The sequence below is a fragment of the Ochotona curzoniae genome, unplaced genomic scaffold (genome assembly GCF_017591425.1).
Source record: "Ochotona curzoniae isolate NIBS_2020 unplaced genomic scaffold, NIBS_Ocur_1.0 contig_4501, whole genome shotgun sequence".
Classification (NCBI taxonomy): domain Eukaryota; kingdom Metazoa; phylum Chordata; class Mammalia; order Lagomorpha; family Ochotonidae; genus Ochotona; species Ochotona curzoniae.
The window spans coordinates 7,469,662-7,486,942 of record NW_024466307.1 but is presented as its reverse complement, the minus strand read 5'-3'; the positions used below and the strand labels follow the sequence as shown (position 1 = coordinate 7,486,942).

Sequence of the window (17,281 nt, the reverse complement as noted above, 5' to 3'; positions counted from 1 at the left end):
CTCTGATCTGCTTTCTGCATATCATCCCAGAGCCTTATCCAGAGGACCTGGAACATCAGGCTTTCCCTGTGACTATGCAGGGACCGGAACCTCCACATGGCCCCTGACACCTGGTAGGCTTTCTTAGAAAACATTTATGGAATTTCTTCCCCCAAGATCCTTCTTCCCCCAGCAGCCAGTAATGGACTACTCTCTCACTCACGTGTGGTTACAATTTTTCACATGAGCTAAGAGAGACAGCCATGGCTACACCATTTATTCTTAGGTCTTTTCTGGTGGATTTTTGTGGTAAGTTAGTAGTTATGCTCAAAACTACAAATGGCAGCCTAATTCTGGCAACAGACATTTTCTTCGGCTGAAACATATTTCTTGCATGTGTCTGAATGCCTTGGGAGTGAGCCTATATGACACTATCGTCAAGCACTCATCATTCAGCACCTGAAACAGTTAAAGGCTCAGACAGTGATCAGGATGTCTGGCTGCAAATCATGGCCCCAGCCTTTACCAACTGTGTGAAGCTGGGTCCATTATACAAGCTATGACTCACTTCATGCACCTGTAAAATGAGACAAATTCTATCAGGGCCAGTGCTGTGGTTCAGTGAGTTCAATCTGTGGCTTGCTATCCTGGCATCTTAGAAGGACACAGGTTTGAGTCATGGCTGTTCTACTTCTGATCTAGTTCCCTGCTGATTCACTCAGAGCAGAAGGAATGCCCACGTGAGCCCCTATACACTCACAGGAGACTAAGAGGACATTCCTAGATTTGGACCAGCTCAATTTCATCTGTTGTGGTCATCTGGGTGGTGAACATGAGGGTTGAAGATTTTTTTTTTCTGTAACCCTGACTTTCAAATAAATAAATCTTCAAAACAAGAAAAAAAATTCTATTATTTACCTCATGAAGTCATCAGCAAGGCTAAAGACTGAGTGGACCTTAAAAGGTCTATGGATAGGCCCAGAACAGTAGGGTAGTGGGGTTAAGGTCCTTGCCTTAAGCACGCCGGGATCCCATATGGGTGCCGGTTCATATCCCGACAGCCCCACTTCCCATCCAGCTCCCTGTCTGTGGCCTGAGAAAGCAGTTGAGAACAGCCCAAAGCCTTGGGACTCTGCACCCATGTGGGAGACCTGGAAGAAGTTCCTGGCTCCTGGCTTCGGATTGGCTCAGCTGCAGCCATTGCGGCTGCTTGGGGAGTGAATCATTGTATGTAAGATCTTCTCTGTCTCTCCTCCTCTCTCTGTATCTACCTCTCCAATAAAGATAAATAAATCTTTTTTAAAAGTCTATGGACACAGTGAAATTAAAGGTAAGTTGGGTTTGGTGTTCATTATTTGTAACCCATGCATAGCTTCCTGGTAGCACTCAATTCCATGAACTATACGGGTTATCTTGAAGCAATGCCTCTTATGCATCAAAAACTGAGTTGTTACTGTTGTTGCCAAAGACATTTGCATTGGAAAAGGTATCGTCTGTTTTCTGAGCATTTTTTAAATAGTGCCTAAATACATATTCTCTATCCCCAATAGATGCCTCCCTAAACACACACACACACACACACACACACACACACACACACACACACACAGTCTCAGCACACTTTTTTACAAATAAGCAAACTGAAATAAAGATCAAGAAATCCTCTCAAAGCTCCAAAGCCAAGCAGAGGCAGGGTATGGACCAAATCCCTAAGTCTGGCTCGCAGATCTGCCTTCTGCGGTTTCCATCAAGGCCACATGAGGTATGAGAATAGTAAATTGTTTTTGCTGAGACATTTATCCACACGCACAGTGGTTTCCATATAGATTCATGATGGGTAAACAATACAACTAAATAAAAGGTGAATTAAACAAGGCTCTAGTTGAAGCAGGCTACCTCATGACCTAACTGCTGTGTCCTTTATCACAGGGGGAAATCAACCTGACTCAAAAATCAGCACTTTTCAAACAGGTGTAATGCTGAGGTTCTGACCAAGGCTGCTGTGCCAAGCATCACATGTACTTCACATGAACACCCACTGTTGCCTAACAGTGGGTGGAGACTCTGGACATCAGCCTCCTAAGGCATCGCAGGCATGGAGGTACCTCTGACGTCGTGAGTGAAAGCTGCAGCGCCTTCAGCAGGGGAACACCGTCTTACCGTAGTCGGGCTCCCCCTGGAGCACTGCTGCGCACTCCTGACAGGTGAATCACAAAGGCCTCTGGTCGTCCGGGGCTGGCAAAGGTCCTCAGAGACACATCCTTCCTCTGCTCCCCATGGGCAAAAGACACGCTGCCTGCAAGGACACAAGCACAAGGACAGCAGGGGACCGTCACTTCTGAGGAAGGAATCCAACTCCCACAAATGCAGTGAAACTTTTCCAAAATTCAGTGACAGCTCACGAAAGAAAGATCACACCAATAGGAAGGGAGAGAGGACGAACTTGCAGGAAGCTCCCCAGAGTGGCCACACCTTGCTTCCTTCCCTCTCCTCCGAAAGGCAGAAACAAAGATACGGAGTCCTCACCTTTATCCCCTCAATGAGCAGCGCAGGCTGGAGCGGGGAGCCAGAACACGATCTGAGCCTCTCACATACTGCCCCGCTCCTACCACAGCCTCCCCAGGGAATGCAGGAAGCTCAAGATGGGACTTGAACCCAGGCCCTGCAGGATGTGCAGCTTAACTACAAGCCCCTGTGCCCACCCCGTACCCTGCTGCTGAAACCTAGGTCCTTGCTCATTTATTGCTTTTTCCTCCTGGGCTCAATTAAAAAGCCCAGTAGTGAAAACAGAATGGTATTCAGCAAGTTTTAAGATTTTTATTTTTATTGGAATGTCAGATTTAGAGAAAAAGGAGAGAGAAGAAAAAATATCTTCAATCCACTGATTCACTCCCCAAGTAGCCACAACGGGCAGAGCTAAGCCAATCCAAAGCTAGGAGCCAGAAGTTCTTCCACGTCTCCCACGTAAGTGCAGGGTCCCATTGCTTTGAGCTATTGCCTTCCCAGGCCACAAACAGGGATCTGGATGGGAAGTGGAACAGTCAGGACACGAGCCGGCACGCATATTGGATCTAGGTGTGTGCAAAGCAAGGATTTAACTACTAGGCTACTGCACTAGGCCCAATTCAGCAAGATTTAATAAGGATTTAGTATTGGGTTGTTGCTTGAATCCTGTGCCACCAGCCCCATATTTTCAGAAATGTATATTGAAGTTGTTTGGGCTGAAATACTATCATGTATATATTTTACTGTTAATTACATCAGAAAAAATGTGAATGAACTGAAACCACTGAATGCAGTGATTTTATGTTAGTTATATTTCACTTTTCATTATTTTGAAGTTATTATGAAAACTTGAAAAATTAAACCCATTTGAAAATAGACTTATTTGGGGCACTCGGGTTATTTTAACTTAAGGTACCATAAAACAATTGTGAGTTTTGCAGATGAATTCCACACATAAGCACAAGCCACGCGGATCCTCACAAAGGACAATAGTTCTACACAAACATTTTCATACCAAGTGGTTAAGAACACAAAATTAAAACAAAACCATATGGAACTGTGCCAGGAAGTGACAGAAGGAGTGGAGAGTAATCAATAAGCATTCATGTAGGAAATACACCAGTAGGGAAGGTGTTGTGGTATAGCAGGCGATGTCACCGCCTGGGATGCCCACATCCCATACTCGAGTGCCAGGAATGAGCCCTGCCTCTGTCTGGCTCCGCTCTCTGCAGGTGTGCCGTACGAGGCAGCCTTCACGGTCCCAAATACTTGGGTCTCAGCTACCATGTGGGAAACCCAGATGGAATTCCTGAATCTTGGTCCCACCCCAGCTACTGCAGCCATTCGGGGAGTAAACCAGCAAATGGAAGAAATATCTTTCTCCCACTCAAGTCATTCTGCCTTTTACATAATTTAAAAAAAAAGGAAAATAGACAAAATATCTAACTAATGATCTCCAGTGCAGGGAATGTGGCAAAAGAACATGAGGAATCAATGACTAGTTACAAGAAGCCTATCCTGGTGGCTAAAAAGCTCCAGCTTGCGAGGCAGCCAGGGGCTGTGGTGCCTCAGCCAGGCACCAGCATTCCTGCTGGGCAGGGAGCTGCGGCGGCATTGAGATCTCCATAGAACTCAGCGCACGCGCAGGACTCGCTGGATTTATACCTGAGGAGAAGCGGCTCTTGCCTGGTGACCAGCGGGACGGTGAGAATAAAGCAAATGGAGCTGCACAGTTGGGAGGCCACACGAATTTAGATTGTTCTAGACACAATAGAGGGCACACCACCTGACACAATTCCCCGATCACAGAAGGTTCACAGCATGGCTCTGCCTGCCCAAGGACTGCAGCGAGGGTTAGGCCCCAGCGCGTGGTCCCCCGCCCCGCACAGTGCGACAGTCCTGGATGAAGTTCCTGGTTCCAGCCCGGCCCTGTTCTCGCCTGTTGTAATGTGGAGAACCAGACATGCGTCAGCACATGGAAGTCACTCTCCCCTTCTAACTTTGCCTTTGCAACACATACATACTTTTAAAAGAGGGAGAAACTCTGCAGATTCTAATTCCTTTCTTCAAAACAAACTTCTTTGAATTCCATTTCTGATCCCCATGCTGAATTTCATGTATAAAACACATGGCTTTGGCTTGGTGTCCAGCATAAGGGTGATCCAAGAAAACGCAAGGCTGATGACACGTCTCCTGCATTCCAACCTTGGAAAAGCGCCAACTCACCAAGCACTGGGGTCATGTTGCCAACAACAGTAAGCTCTGGGATTTCCACTCCAGCAGCAAAGCCTGTGGTCCAGGTGACTGACAGGGGGCCATACGTGCCTGCTCTACAAATCACGACTCGGCTCGTGCCAGCAGCGATGTCAGCCAGGCGGAAGGCAGAGGACTCGAACCCAACCTGTGCAAACACAGGAGCACTATGTCTTTCCTCTCTAAAATTTTTGTTTTTGTGAAGGACAAGTTCAATGTCAACTTTCCCTTCTTTACCCAGTGAATTTCCTAATCCAACACAATTAAATGTTTACATGTTAGACATTTCAAAGTGTCAGTACAGGCACAAAGCTTACAAATTCTACTTCATAATTTATAGTTTCTAATTTTCAGCCAAGTATTATTCTTTGAATAAAATGTAAGATAAATGCCATTACTGTTAAATCAAAAAATTGCTGATTTTGGCATTAAGATTCCATTTTTATTGGAAAGTCAAATTTATAGAGGAGAGACAGCAAGAAAGATCTCCCATCCACTGGTTCATTCCCCAAGCAGCCACAACTGCCAGAGCTCAGCCAATCTAAAGCCAGGAGCTTCTTTCAGGTCTCCCACACGGGTGCAGAGTCCCAAGGGTTTGAGCTATCTTCTGCTGTTTTCCTAGGCCACAAGCAGGGAGCTGGATGGGAAGTAGAACTGGGATGTGCACTGGTGCCCATACGGGATCCTGCTGCATGCAAGGCAAGAACACATTAGGCTACTGCACTGGACCCTTAACACAGCACTATAATAAAACTTATCAATGTGTCTTCTCAGAACTTGATTTGTTTAGAACTGAAATTTGACTTCTATAATAAACTTCATTTATAAAATGAGCACATAAAATCATATTCTATTAAGGTTATTCTCAATTTTTAGATTCACTTTGACTTAGTTTTATGAGGATCAGAAAGTTTCATTTTTTTTAATGAATAACTGTTTTAACAAGCATTGAGTAACTTTTCAAAGGCAGTCTTCTAAGGGATGTGATTCATAGATGTTGTAATCTCTTGTTCGTGATTAAGAAATCAGAGCCCGAGAGTCACCGTGAGCCCGACAAGTCAGCCTATTCGGGTCCCGATGCATATACGTTAGGGACAGTGCTCTATTAAGAATGATTCTTCCCTTTTTATATCAGAATGGAAATGTATCCTTCTGCGTTCTCCCTTCCTTCCTGGGTGAAAAGTAATTCTTCCTTGCCATATCTTTTCACAAGACCTTTAGAATCGAGAGATTTCAGGCAAAATTTTTCTCCAGATTTAGACAAAGAAAAAAAAAAGAAAAAATCAGTTCCAGGAACCAGTGTCATGACACAGAGGCTTACACGCCTGCGATGGCCCAGATGCTTGGGCCCCCGTACAACCACATGGAAGATCCAGAAGAAGCTCCTGGATCCTAGCTTTAAACCAGCCTGGATGTGGCCAAGGTGCCATTTGGGGAGTGAACCAGTACATCGAGGGTCTCTTGCTCTCTTTCCCTCTCTCTGCAGTAGTAATCACAATAACAATGATGGTGATGATGATGAATAAAACCCAGAGGAGACACTGCAGAAGAACCAGGCTGCGTCTTCTGCAATTGAATAGATGGCATGCAGCATGAGTGTAGGAGTGCCTTAACAGTAGCAATCTCAAGATGTCACTACTGTCCAACTGTTGGACATGCTTGACTGGGCTGTGACTAGTAGGTCGGTTTAATAATGTGTGAGGCTTTTTGAAAAAAATTAGAAGGCAGAGTAGCAGGTGTGAGATGGTGCCATAGAATGTATTGTTCTAGACACAACATAACAACCTGAACTTGACACCAGCCTGGATTCTCTGTAACAGTGAAGTTTCTGCTCAGCAACGGCCAGAAGTTCTGCCTCAGATTATGTTTGCTTCATGGGTGGATGTCCACCAAAATATGTCCTTTCCACAGACACACATACACACACATATATATGCATACATACACATCATGCAACTTGTGGAAAAACAAAAGACATACCCAAGATACACCCAAGACATGAATGTACCACGACAACTCCTAACCTTGACCTTTGGGGCAACACCATGTAAGAATGATATACTCAGACAGGAAGCAGAAAACACTTGACTTGTCCAAGTGAATAGCTTGCATAGGAAGGAATCCTTGTCCAGCAAATCACTGAGCAAGTAGGAGAACAAAACTTGCACTTCCTACAAAGTGGTTCAGGGTAGGTGAACATCCCTTGGGGCCAGAGTGAAAGCCCAGGTTCCTGTCAGCTCATTAGGCCGAACTCCATGTTGGCATTTGGGGCTAGGTTGCCTTTTTCACTTGAGCGTCTATCTGAAGGAGGTGGATGGAATTTTTGTTTCATTATGGTCTTCTCTAAGTGCGTGCGCACACACACACACACACACACACACACACACACACACAGCCACCGACAGAGTCCTTTGGGGCACAGATCATGCTGACAGTCCTCAAGATGGATACAGATACAGCCACACTGCAGCTACTAACAGTATTTCTATCAGCACAGTCAGCACAGAAATCCCCAGCCTGATTTCTAAAAAAAAAAATTCCCAATGCTAATAAAAAAATGCCTGAAATATAAACTAATGGCTCATTATCAGCTTAATTGTTTATTGTAAAGTTACTACTAAATATTCAACCTCAAGAAAAGACCTGGAAAATCTGGTGTTAGGCTATTATTTTAAAAACTTCATTCCTGATACTCAAATTCTGAAAGTTTTCTTGTTTAACTGTCCTCTATGAGAGACCGTCACCCTGGGCCAACTACCTGAGAATTGGCAGCTTTCTCGGGGACAGGAAGGACAGCCGATTGGGCTTCCTGGAGAATCGTCGGCATCCCATAGAAACGTCCACCAACAAGCATCACGGTCACCAGCTGCAAGGTGAAATTCGAGCCCAGTGGCAGGAAGATCTACAAAACAGCACAAATTATGTTTTCGGTAGTCAGAAGTGGTTTTCAAAGCAACACACTGACACTTGCCCTGAGCCATCGGCCCCCAGCCTGAGGTTTTCAGTAGTAATTTCACCAACACTTGCTCTGATTCTTGCCATGAGTCCAAGCAGCTTACAGTCTGGGATGAAGAGTGGTGGTGTATGGTCAAGATATGCCAAGTTCCCATTTTCCCTGTGTCCCAGACTACCTCAGGGTGGTATCAGGAATGGCACTGTGTCCCAGAACAAAGATCAGAACACAGACAGTACCAGCCCCTACAACCCAGCTGAGCTCGTCGCTGTCTCTAAGGGAGTAACCCCTCTCCGGCCTCGTATTTGTTCACACTCAAGATCCGTTTATGAGTCCTGGTTGTTTGAAAAGCTAGACTGAGTGAACTCACTAACATGGTATATTAGGTGAGTGATTTTCAAAATTCTGTGATGCAAGACAGAGGAAACCCTAAATTTACACATGAGTGTCAGGCAAGAAGTTAAAATGATAAAACATGCGTCATTTTTTAAAAAAGTTATTGGTTGTTAGCTTCCAAGTTATTCCATAAACCTAGAATATTCTGAAGATGGTGGTTTGTCTTCAACGACCGTATAAAGCAACTATTTCTATGGGTTTTCTGAATCTTTAAAGAAGTGAAACACTTGACTACATCAGACCCTCACATCTGTAGAACAAGCACAATAGCTGGAAAGTTACACAGCGTGAAGGCAACAGGTATTTCACTCACTCAAACTGACATTGACTGGCCATGAACATAGGAAAGTATGAAGGACACAAAACGACCATAGTGTCACGGCTTCAAGTGCAACCCCTCCATGCCGGTCACTGGTTGGGCAGCCAATGGCTTTCTACTCCCATCTGCTGAAGGAACAGGTGTCACCTGAATGTACTCTCCTCTCCTAGGGACTCATCCAGTACACACACGTGTGACAGCACATGTCCTGACAGAGGCACAGTAGTGAACACTGGCACTGGACGTGGGTAACTATTTTGAGGAAAAGGCAGTTGACCCAGGAGAAAAGGGGTTAGATTAACTGGAGAGGAAATTTGAAAGCTTTGGGGTTGATCATGCCCTCTACCATTCCGCTTCCCTCTTCCAGGTCTGCTTTGCAACGCTCAGTTTACATCCCTCCTCACAGTAGTGGAGCATGGGCAGAATCTGCAAACCCCTCACGTCTGTGTTCATCTTCAACTCTTTGGCTGTCTTTGGCTGTCAGGGACAGGGTAACAAGCATTTATTTTGTCTCAGTCATTCTCTGCCATTAGCCAAGCTATTCACAAAGACTGGCACCTAGAAAGTACACAAGTGGGACCTGTTCCTGTGTTGGGTCAATAAGTCATACTGTCCTGGTGTGCCTCATTAAAGAACCCAGCTGTTGGTCAGCTGTGGCCAGGATTTACACTCCAAGTCCCAATGTTAAACCTGCAACAAGAGTCTTAGTTCTCTCAGCATAATTGGAAGCTTGACTTGTTCAAAGACACACCTCAAGGTTAGACACCACAGTACAGAGTGTTTCACACATGATCTTTCGTGTCTTCTATGGCACACATGTCTGATGTCTAAACTTCACACGAAATAGATGAGGGAACTATATGAAAACTTTCTCACAACTTTAAGGCACGTAAGAGATCAGACTTGCATAAATTAAAACACCAACTTCACATTCAATGCAATTTTTCCTGTTGGTTCCCATTCTCACTTGGTTCACAGCTCTCAATCCACAATTGGAGAGGAGCTGCACTCTGCTTCTCCAGCACTGCTCGAAGGCCACCTTGGAGCACTCCCAGCACTCTCCCGGCGCCTCCACGTTCTGGGAGAGAGGCTGCTTTGAGAGAAAATGAAGCCGTCCTGGAGTCCTGCTTTTGGTCCTATTCCCTCTTCCATGACAAAGATGACACACTCTTATAATAACCTTTCAGACTCTTTGAACTTCACAAGGAGTCCTGTTCATTTTTTGAGGTTTTCCTCCAGCCTGGTTACTGTCTTTTGTAACTGAGATAAATTCCCCCCAATGTCATAATTCATTCAGTGTATGAGATATACATTTCTGTCCTCGCACAGTAAGGGAAGAGATCTGTGACATTCTTGGGGGCATGGAACTGTCATGTCACTTTGAGGTTTTGCCTGAGAAAGACCATGAGATGCCTGCTTGACAACTAAGACATCCATGCCCAAAATGTTGATAGATTAGCATGCTACCCTCTTCCTTAGTAACATCAGGGGAAATCGGTCAGCTTCCTGAGCTCTGAATTTCCAAGGTAAATGGAAGGCAACAGTGTATGTATTCACACAGGCCCCACTGGTCCCAAGGAGCACCCAGCAGTCACTCTCCTGCCATGTTCTGAATGGAGCAAAAGAAGGCCATGAAGCTCTCCCTTTCACTAGTCACCTAAGTGTGAGGAGTGTGGGCGAGGTTGCACAGCACCATGCGCAGTTCCTACAATCATGTAAGGCCTAAATAACCATCTACTATAATCTCTAAAGCGGAATATTCTATGTATAATCTGAAATTATCTAACAGTAATTATGCATTGTCTATCATGTTTCACAAGGTTATTTTACACATAAAATTTCACACCAACTGGGTGATATGTAAGGACTCTGAAAGGAGTTCTACCAGAACTAAGTAACAGGAAATGCCACATACCTGATTCCTTATGGGCACAACGTCCACTTTGTAGCAGGTACCATCTTTGACCACAAGCTGCCTCTCGATACCGTCAGGGGCAATGGGTTCTTTGGCATGATCAGAAAATACTCGAAACCCCACAGCCACATCGCCAAACGTCCCAGCAAGCCGGGTGACGTTAACTCGCACAGATCTAGCAAGGTTTTGCCCGATAAGTACAGACTGGCCATCAGCATACAGGGCAAACACTCCGTGAGGATCATCATTGGCAGAAACCGAGAACCACGCGGTGCATTTATCCAGGTCCAGCTCTGCTCCGCCCTCCACGGACATGAGTCGGATCACGCAGTCTTCCTCAATCTCAGGGGTATCATCTGGCAGCAAATGAACATCAAAGCTTGCTTCCCCCTCTCCATCAGCCATAGTGAAAAACCCATGTGTGGCAATGAAGTCTCCAGTAACATCAAATTCACTCTGTAGCTCCCAGTAAACCTGAAATGAAGACAATCACCCGATGAGGTTTTTTTTAACCAAAATCCTTTAAATTATGCCTTCTTCTACCATCCCCAAGAGGTCATTTCAGTCATGCATTATTTGCGTCAAAGCCAAAATCTCCAAACATATGCTTGTTTTTAAAGCATATTAACTTTTTCAGGCAGTTTAGGTCTGCAATCTGGAGGGCAAGGTTGTAAAATCTCATAAGAGCACCACCAGAGAAAACGAGGAGCAAGGGAACTTTTCAGTGCAAATCCCTCACATACGTCATTAGTGAACCCGACAACCTCCGATGCTAAAAAGTCAGATGACTGGATGACTCACATCAGAACTTGGGTTTTGGAAAATGAAAATAGAGTACCTCTAGATTATCATGAGTTAATCCCTATCTTCTACAAACTGTTAGATCCCAAACTATGAGGTCACAATTAGGGTAGTGCTAATGAATATTTAATACAGGGAAAGAAGGAAGTGTATAGAGAAATCTCAAATATCATCTCCCAGCCAATCACCTCATGTTTGCTAAACATTCTAAGGACATACAACGATATTCCTAAATAGTTCACACCAACACACACATACACAGTTGCCTAAAACCCAGTTATTAAGTGGAAAAATTTTATTGAAAATAAAGAGGAACACACAAAAAATATTGAGAGACTTAAGTAGGAAATTTTTCACATCTGAACAAACGAAATACAAACCAGTTTCAGTCCTTCATGGTTTAGTGAGAAGAACCTCTGAGTGTGAACACATCCACTGAGACAAGGGAGAGGCTGGAGCTGGCAGGAGAGGCCAGAGCCTAAAGCTGGGTTTTGCACAAAGCCTCTCCATTGCTAACACAAAACTTCCCTAACTCCAGTTTGTCAAAATGCTCACTAGGGGGCCAGCATCATGGCACAGTGAGAAGCCACTGCTTGGGGCACCAGCATCCCATACTGGAGGGCCAGTTGTAGTCCCAGCTGGCCCACTTCTGACACAGCTCACTATTATACATGCCTGGGAAACCAGTGAAAATGGCCCAAACACGTGGGGCCTGCCAGCCACATGAAGACCCGACAAACCTCTCAGGTTCTGGTTTCGGCCTGGCCCAGCTCCAGCCATTGTGGTCATTTTGGAAGCAACATTTAAAAAATCTCCCCAACCCCCTCAAACCCTCACACACACTTTTTGTCACTATTTTAAATGCATGAATCTTTAAATAAATGCTGTATAATTAACCAAATGCACATTGTTCCTCTCAGCCAGATTTGTAAGCTAATTGGCATTTTAAAAAAGTACGTGTGTATATCAACGAGGGACAGCAAGTGTGTGTTGGTTTCATAGTACCACTACCACCTACAAAGCTGGGATCCTTTACGGGTGCCAGTTCTGCCCTGACTGCTGCACTTCTAATCCAGCTCCCTGCTACGGGGCTTAGGAAAAGCAACAGCACATAGCCCAACCTTTGGGGGTCCCTGCCACCCACTTGGTAGACAGAGATGACGCTCCTTGCTCAAGCCACCTATAGAGTGAACCTGCAATTAGGAGATGCATTTCTTTCTTAATCAAAGTAAATCTTTTTCAAAAATCCCAAGTGAGAAATCATACCGTAATATCTCCAACAGTGCCTCTAATTCTTTCAACAAAGAAAGTGATGATCAGGGGCCCTTCCACAGCAGGTGGCTCCACATAGGTCTTCCTGGACAAGGATGCTGGGGCAAACTGGACAACTCCATTTGGATCGCCAAACTTCTGTATCTAAAAATACAAACCAGAGAAACTGACATCAGTAACAGCTATGGATGCACTTACACTATCCAGCACATCAATACATAGATTTTTTTCAGGAAAAAACATTTAAGTGCTTAACTATAGTGCCCCCCGGCAGTGAGTTTTCAAAGCCATCTTCATTACAGTAACTGAACACAAGCGGTTATTATTTCTCAGAGGTAATAGGAGTGAGAACCCAGAAAAGAATAATTTGTAGGATTCAAAAGGGATAGTATTTTGATGGCTCAAGGTTTTTTCCCCCATCTTCTATTTGCTACATTCAACCAGCTAATTTATCTTTGCTACTTTTGCTTATAATATGAAACAGAAAGGCAAAAGGACTTGTGATGGTTTGCATTGCAAGTCAGAGTAGCTGCTAGACTAGGAGTAGTAAGCAAACCAGTGCTTTGATCAAGGCTCATCCAGATGTTGCCATGAAGTATGGTGTAGAGTTTGACATCTCAGTGCCGATTAGCAGAAGATGACCCTGGTCAACTCTGCTTCCAGTTCCAGACAATGGGAAGCCGTGGAGACAGCAGTTGGTTGCTGAAGCGCTTGGGTCCTTCCCACCCCCAGGAGGGAAGGCTGGAATCATCTGGCCCTCGAGGGACTGACTGAACAGTTAATGGTCTGATCCTACAGTATGTCATAATATTCACAGGATGAAGATATTTAGCATTCCCTGCTATAATAATCTTAGAGCCAATAAATCACATTTACATACCCAATGACAAAGACATGTAATGTTTAAGATAACTCAAACACTTCCTTTCTAATAAAAATGCCACAATCCTAGTAATAGCAAGTTTCTGAAAGGCTGAAACATAGCATGCTTCATTGTATTAAAATAAAATTACCAATTTTAAGACTATGTAGCAAGCTAACATAAAATCCCAAAAGCTTGACCCACCAGAATAACGATGATGTCATTGGATTTCAGTAGTCACCAACATACAAATGTTTTATGTATCAGCAAATGCAACAGATTTTTCCAACAGATGCACTGCATCTGAAAGCCCACAGGCAAATCAAGTCAACTTACTCTTAAGGTAACTTCTTTAGCTCTGGAGTCTAACTGTGCTTCTCCTTTCACAAGGTCAAGTTTCACAACAAAAGTCTTTTCAACTTCGACTTCTTCATGAGGATAGATGGTCAAAGTAATGACTCGCAGCCCGCCTTCCCCGTCTCCGAAAGAGAAAGCCCCACGCACGGGAGCTGCCATGTCTGCATTGTGGACAGCTAAGGCTTCCTGGGAGTTGGGGCCCATCACCTCCCAGTTCACCTGCAGGACATTTTTGGTTGAAAGGTTTTAATAGAGATATTCAATGTCATATAGGACATGTTGCTGGCTAGCCAATATCAGGCAACATTACAGATGAAATCTATCCTAGGATATCTGTAGTCAATTCCTTTCTCAATCCACTTTTCATTTGCTGAAATAACATTTGCAAATACAAGCTATAAAGCTATGGTATATTTTTATGGATAAAACTTCGTAGGAGAAAAAAAAGAGTATTTACACCTAGCCATTTATCATCACTACAAGACATAAAAACACATAACTAAAAAATTAAAGTATGTCAAACATTTGAGGAAAATGAAAGAAAAACATAAATGTATATTGGTGCAGAAAATTTCAAAATCATGATTAAGAAATCACAAAGTTCATGGGAATGGCACGTTACAAATAAGTATGAGTGGATTAACATTTTTTATACTAACAGTTTTTAATTCCTTCCATAAAAGTTGTGATACTGCCTTATGAGATAGAAAAATGTAAGAATTTTACTAAACAGGAATGCAAACATGGTTGAGTTGTGCGCACAGCTCTGCTAACCAAAACCTGCATGAGTAAGACAATGAAAACATATGAACAGCCAACTGAGTGTGCAATCTCTTCCAAACACACATAAATTCCTTATGTAAAATCAATAGTAATCTTTAAAGGCTGCTCTAGGAAGCAAATTCTATAGTGCAGTCAACGCATTTTTTGGATTTCTGTAAGCTGTAAACTTTTCAAACCATCTACCTATGAAGAAAAAACACTTCTCTCTACTCTTTGCTCGATTATCCTGCTGCACTGGGCAGAGCTGATCCCCGCTTTCTGCAAATACCCAACATATTAATCAGGCTACCAAAATATATTTCTAAAAGAAGAAGAACATCTGTACCTGAATCTCTCCCAAGAGTCCTCCAGTCCGCTCCAACACCAAGGACAAAATCGTGGTGGCATTGGGGTTAGGGACAGAAATATCGCTTTCATTGAGAAATCTTACAACGCCAAAAGGAGAGTCGCTCTTGGCAATCGTCATCCTGCTCACTAGGTGGCGCCCAAGCACTGCTCCGCCTGTAGCTCCAGTGAGCAGAATTTCAACCGACTCCTCAAATTCACTGCATAGCAAGAAGGAGCAATTCTGTGAGTCTAAACATATTAAAATGCTTGTAAAATCCAAATAACTAGTCATTTTCCAAATTGGTCATGCATATTCAAGGCACAGTAGTCACACACCAAGTGCTCGGAGGAGAGTGTTCAGAAATGCACAAGAAATAGACAGCAGTAATACGTAACCCAGGACAACCAGCAGGATTCTGCTCCCTTTCTGTTACTGAACTCACTGAGGAGGGCGTGAAATAATTTAGTTCACAATCTCATTGAATTTTCTAATGTTAAGGGAACAGACACTATTGTTCCCTCTCCTGGAAATAAAGTGAAATCTGCAGTTACAAGGGGCTTCCGGGCCCCCAATCCTCTATCCCCAACATCCCCAGATGTCTGCCAATGGGTACACAAATTTTCTTAAGTTACATCATGATGGAAATCCCACAGAAGGATCAGAGCATACATCCACACTCTGGTAGTCCACACACAGTACTTCCCTTATCAGCACCAACCTGTCATCATCATCAACAATGGAGACATTGATGAAGCTTAAGTTCTGCCCATGCTGAAACGTCACGGAGCTGCCGTGCAGCAAGTAATCGATGCCTCCAGGAAGAGCAGAGGAGCTCTGAGCAATGAAATCAGCTGTTACACGGCCGAATGTGCCACGCAGCCTGACCACTGGAATGGCAACCATCCCAACATCTTCTTCCACTGCAACAGGAAGTCAGATTTCACCAACCATACATGGAATAACTCATCTTCGCATGATCTGATCAAATTAAAAACCACGTCACTCAGCTTTTGCATAGTTTATGGACCACTAGCAGTAATTTCATGATTTTATTTCTTTGGAGGAATAACATTTCACAGTTGGGAAAAGAAAAGTGAGCAGTAAGGTTCGAGCTTAAGTAATCTGTTTATGTAGGCCTTCTTACTCTTGTGCTACAAATGAATTAACTCTTGTTTCTAATACAAGACTAGATGGGCATAAGAACACCCAAACTACGGCAAGTGACAGGAAAGCATTCTGTTTTACTTCCACACATTTAGTGGAAGCATAAAATAAGCAGACATGTGAGGCTTACATTATTTACACTATGTGAATGCTTTAAAGTCCAGATATAAATACAACTATTACATTCTCAGTTCCGATGACATCTACCTGTGAACCTGAACTGCCTGTTGTTGTCAGGAATCACCGAGAAGTTGGCTGCAAACTTCTCCAGGAGTAGCTAGGGAACTCACCTGCAAAGGCAGTATACTTTGGGTCAAATTCAATGATGCCCTCTGCTTGATCGTTTTTCATAATTGTGATTCGAAGAGTGGAAATGTTTCCTACTTCTGGAGGTTGATCTATCTGGAGCCCATTTTCCCGAATGGTGAAATCATACCCCCTTGTAAGGTGACAAAAAATAAAAAACAAATTCACATTTGTTCAGCATGAATTGAATTTTGGATCCTAGAATACAGTTAAGTACTACAATATTGTTACAGGGCCTCAACAATACACACTAGCTTTTCTGAAAGCTCCTTACTATCCATGATTATTGGTGCCTGAATGCGACTCAAGTTAGTGTGAAAGTCTTCAACGTGAACAAGGTGATGACGACAACCGTGAAGAAGTTGGGAGGAGGCTGTGGCAAAATGTACCTCAGTGTCCTCAGACAGGGCCCCGGCTGGAACCCAGGGCATAGCGTTGGAGAAGAGGATCATCAAGAGTGATCAATGTCATGTCACTAATTAAACTTCAAACAAGCCAGCCAGATTCAGAAAAAAAATTTTGAAAAGATAACCATTGTGTCACAACAGGTTAAGCCTCGGCCTGTGACACCAGCATCCTGAGTGTTAGAGTCCTAGCTGCCCCAATGCTGTCCCAGATCCCTGCTACTGTGCCTGGGTAAGTATCAGCGGATGGCCCAAGCACTGGGCTGCTGTTATCCACAGGGAGACCCAGATGAATCCAAACTGGATGCAGCCAATTGTGGAGTGAACCAGCAGATGGACAATTTAATTCCACCTTTCAAACAAATCCGTCTGCAAAAAAAGATCGAAAACTGCTGGATTGCTTTTTAAGGAATATATTTTGTATTTAAGGTTCTGTAGAAACCAATTGTAATCAGTGCCTCTGTTCTTTGATATGAAGGATATTTCACTTGTATGATGAGGTAGTTCTGACACTTGCTTGAAACAGCTATAATTTCCATCAAATTATGTTTTGGCTTCCAGGGTACTAGCTCATTTTAGTCCTTCTTTCAATTTCAAACAATTTATCTGGTACTGATGTTTTTCTACGTTATGAGCAAAGGATGAAAGCTGGTGATAAGACTATACACAAAGCAAAAGCGGCAG

The 17,281-nt window shown here is 43.7% G+C and overlaps 1 protein-coding gene across 1 annotated transcript in view; it reads right to left on the bottom strand.

The window, feature by feature from the left end:
* ADGRV1 (adhesion G protein-coupled receptor V1) overlaps positions 1 to 17,281 on the bottom strand; it is a 366,107-nt gene that overhangs the window by 221,513 nt on the left and 127,313 nt on the right. The window contains exons 65-73 of the mRNA XM_040985862.1: positions 16,178 to 16,326; positions 15,442 to 15,643; positions 14,721 to 14,940; positions 13,592 to 13,831; positions 12,388 to 12,537; positions 10,321 to 10,794; positions 7,496 to 7,639; positions 4,711 to 4,885; positions 2,140 to 2,275 (exon numbers count right to left, since the gene is read on the bottom strand). Coding sequence (XP_040841796.1) covers positions 2,140 to 2,275; positions 4,711 to 4,885; positions 7,496 to 7,639; positions 10,321 to 10,794; positions 12,388 to 12,537; positions 13,592 to 13,831; positions 14,721 to 14,940; positions 15,442 to 15,643; positions 16,178 to 16,326 — 1,890 coding nt within the window. The remainder of the gene's footprint in view (positions 1 to 2,139; positions 2,276 to 4,710; positions 4,886 to 7,495; positions 7,640 to 10,320; positions 10,795 to 12,387; positions 12,538 to 13,591; positions 13,832 to 14,720; positions 14,941 to 15,441; positions 15,644 to 16,177; positions 16,327 to 17,281) is intronic.